The sequence below is a fragment of the Tribolium castaneum genome, chromosome 8 (genome assembly GCF_031307605.1).
Source record: "Tribolium castaneum strain GA2 chromosome 8, icTriCast1.1, whole genome shotgun sequence".
NCBI lineage: Eukaryota > Metazoa > Arthropoda > Insecta > Coleoptera > Tenebrionidae > Tribolium > Tribolium castaneum.
Window position 1 is genome coordinate 7,289,235 of NC_087401.1, and position 2,322 is coordinate 7,291,556.

At 33.5% G+C, this 2,322-nt stretch overlaps 1 protein-coding gene across 1 annotated transcript; it reads left to right on the forward strand.

Annotated features, from left to right (window-relative positions):
* Cyp6bk4 (cytochrome P450 CYP6BK4) lies at positions 1 to 1,670 on the forward strand. The gene is made up of 3 exons (NM_001130403.1): positions 1 to 1,118; positions 1,167 to 1,418; positions 1,472 to 1,670. Exons 1-3 carry the CDS (start codon positions 11 to 13, stop codon positions 1,633 to 1,635), a joined length of 1,524 nt encoding a protein of 507 aa, NP_001123875.1. The 5' UTR covers positions 1 to 10; the 3' UTR covers positions 1,636 to 1,670.
* The last annotated feature ends 652 nt before the right edge of the window (positions 1,671 to 2,322 follow it).

Genomic DNA, 2,322 nt, shown 5'->3' on the forward strand with positions numbered 1-2,322 from the left:
AACATCAGTCATGCTCATTACCACTTCTTTAACCGGCGATTTGCTCGCCGTATTTTTAACATTAGTGTTGATCATTGTCACATATTGTAAATGGAGTTACCAGTATTGGGAACGCAAACACTTGCCCTACCTTGAACCGCAAATCCCTTTCGGAAACGTTGGAGACTCAATCAAAGGTAAAACAAATTTTGGAATCACGATTAAAAAAATTTACGAAGAGATGAAACACAACGGATGGAAACATGGGGGACTTTACGTTTTCACAGAACCTAATTACATGGTCCTTGATCTTGAATACGTCAAGAATATAATGACCAAAGACTTTCAATATTTCGTCGATCGTTCAACTTATTATAACAAAAAAGAGGATCCGTTAAATGCACATTTGCTTAATTTAGGTGGGACAAAGTGGCGAAATTTACGAACTAAACTCACCCCCACTTTCACATCGGGGAAAATGAAAATGATGTTTCAGACTTTGGCCGATTGTCAAACCGGTCTTCTGAAAAGGATGGAGAAAGAGAGACTTACTAGACAACCAATCGATATCAAAGAAGTTCTAGCGTGTTTCACCACTGAAATAATCGGCTCTTGTGCTTTTGGTTTAAACTGCAAAGCTTTCGAAGACGAAAATTCACCCTTCAGGGTTTACGGTCGGAAAGTTTTTGCCACTTCAAAATTACAAAGATTGAAACGAACAATTGCGACGATTTTTCCAACTCTGGGCTATCTTTTCAACATTTCCATAACTCCGAAAGATATAACAAATTTTTATCTGAACGTGGTTAAGGACACAGTCGAGTATAGGGAAAAAAATAATTACAATCGGAACGATTTTATGCAATTGTTGATTGATTTGAAGAACAACAAACTTGAGGGTGGAACTTCAAATGGAGGTTTCACTTTAAAGGAAGTAGCGGCCCAAAGTTTTGTTTTTTTCTTGGCTGGTTTTGAAACGTCTTCAACTTTGATGACTTTTGCCTTGTATGAATTGGCCAGACATCAGGAGATTCAGGATATAGTTCGAGAGGAAATTAATGAAGTTTTAAGAAAACACAACGGAAACGTTACTTATGACTCAATTAATGACATGAAGTATCTGAGTCAAGTGATTGACGGTTTGTTTCAATGTGTAATGAACAACTAACAATTAATCATTGTTTTAGAAACATTAAGATTGTATCCACCGGCGTCCCTAGTGAATAGAAAATGCATCAAAGACTACCAAGTTCCTGACTGTGACCTTGTAATCGAAAAAGGCACAACTGTTCTAATCCCAATTATGGGCATTCATTACGACAAGGATTATTATCCTGATCCTGAAAAATTTGATCCTGAAAGATTTACTGAAGAAAACAAAAATGCAAGACACAATTACGCCCACATTCCCTTCGGTGAGGGGCCTCGAATTTGTATAGGTTTAAAACACAAAACAAAAATAATGAATCATGTTGAATTTTTTATTTTTTAGGAATGCGTTTTGGATTGATGCAAACCAAAGTAGGTTTAAGCTGTTTGCTGAAACATTACAAATTTACGGTTAATAAGAGAACACAAGAACCCTTGAAAATGCAACCAAGTCCATTGATTTTAAGTGCGGAAGGCGAAATTTGGCTAGACGCTGAAAAATTGTAATAGTTTTTCTAAATAAATTTGCTGTTCTGTACAGAGTGCTGCATTTTGTATGTCCGAATAGGGAATCTCCCAAACTAAGACGTTTAGAAAAAAACGAGCGACATTCTCTGGTCTTAAAAAATTCATATCTTCCTTATTATAAAAGATACACATTTGAAACAAAGACATTATACAGGCAGTTTTTTACATAGAATTTAATGTTATCAATAAATTTGCTGTACTGTACAGAGTGCTGCATTTTGTATGTCCGAATAGGGAATCTCCCAAACTAAAACGTTTAGAAAAAAACGAGCAACATATTAAAAAAAATTCATATCTTCCTTATTAGAAAAGATACACATTTGAAACAAAGACAATATACAGGCAGTTTTTTACAGAGAATTTAACGTTATCAGCGTTTTTTTAAATCACTCGTTTAGGTGTAATAACATGAAGTTTTATTTTTTAAAAAGCAATCATAGTTGACGAAAAGTTTATTTCTTTCTGGACTGAAAACAATATAAATACAGTTTGATATTTTTAAATACTTTTAATAAAAAATATATTCAAAATATTTGAAAGTATTTGGCCATGGAAAAATTATTTCACATAAAAAAAGGTATAAATAATCTAGAAATTTTGTGAACGGTTAATTAAAGTAAAAAAAGTGAAATTATCAAATTAAAATGTTAAAGTTATCCTCAACTA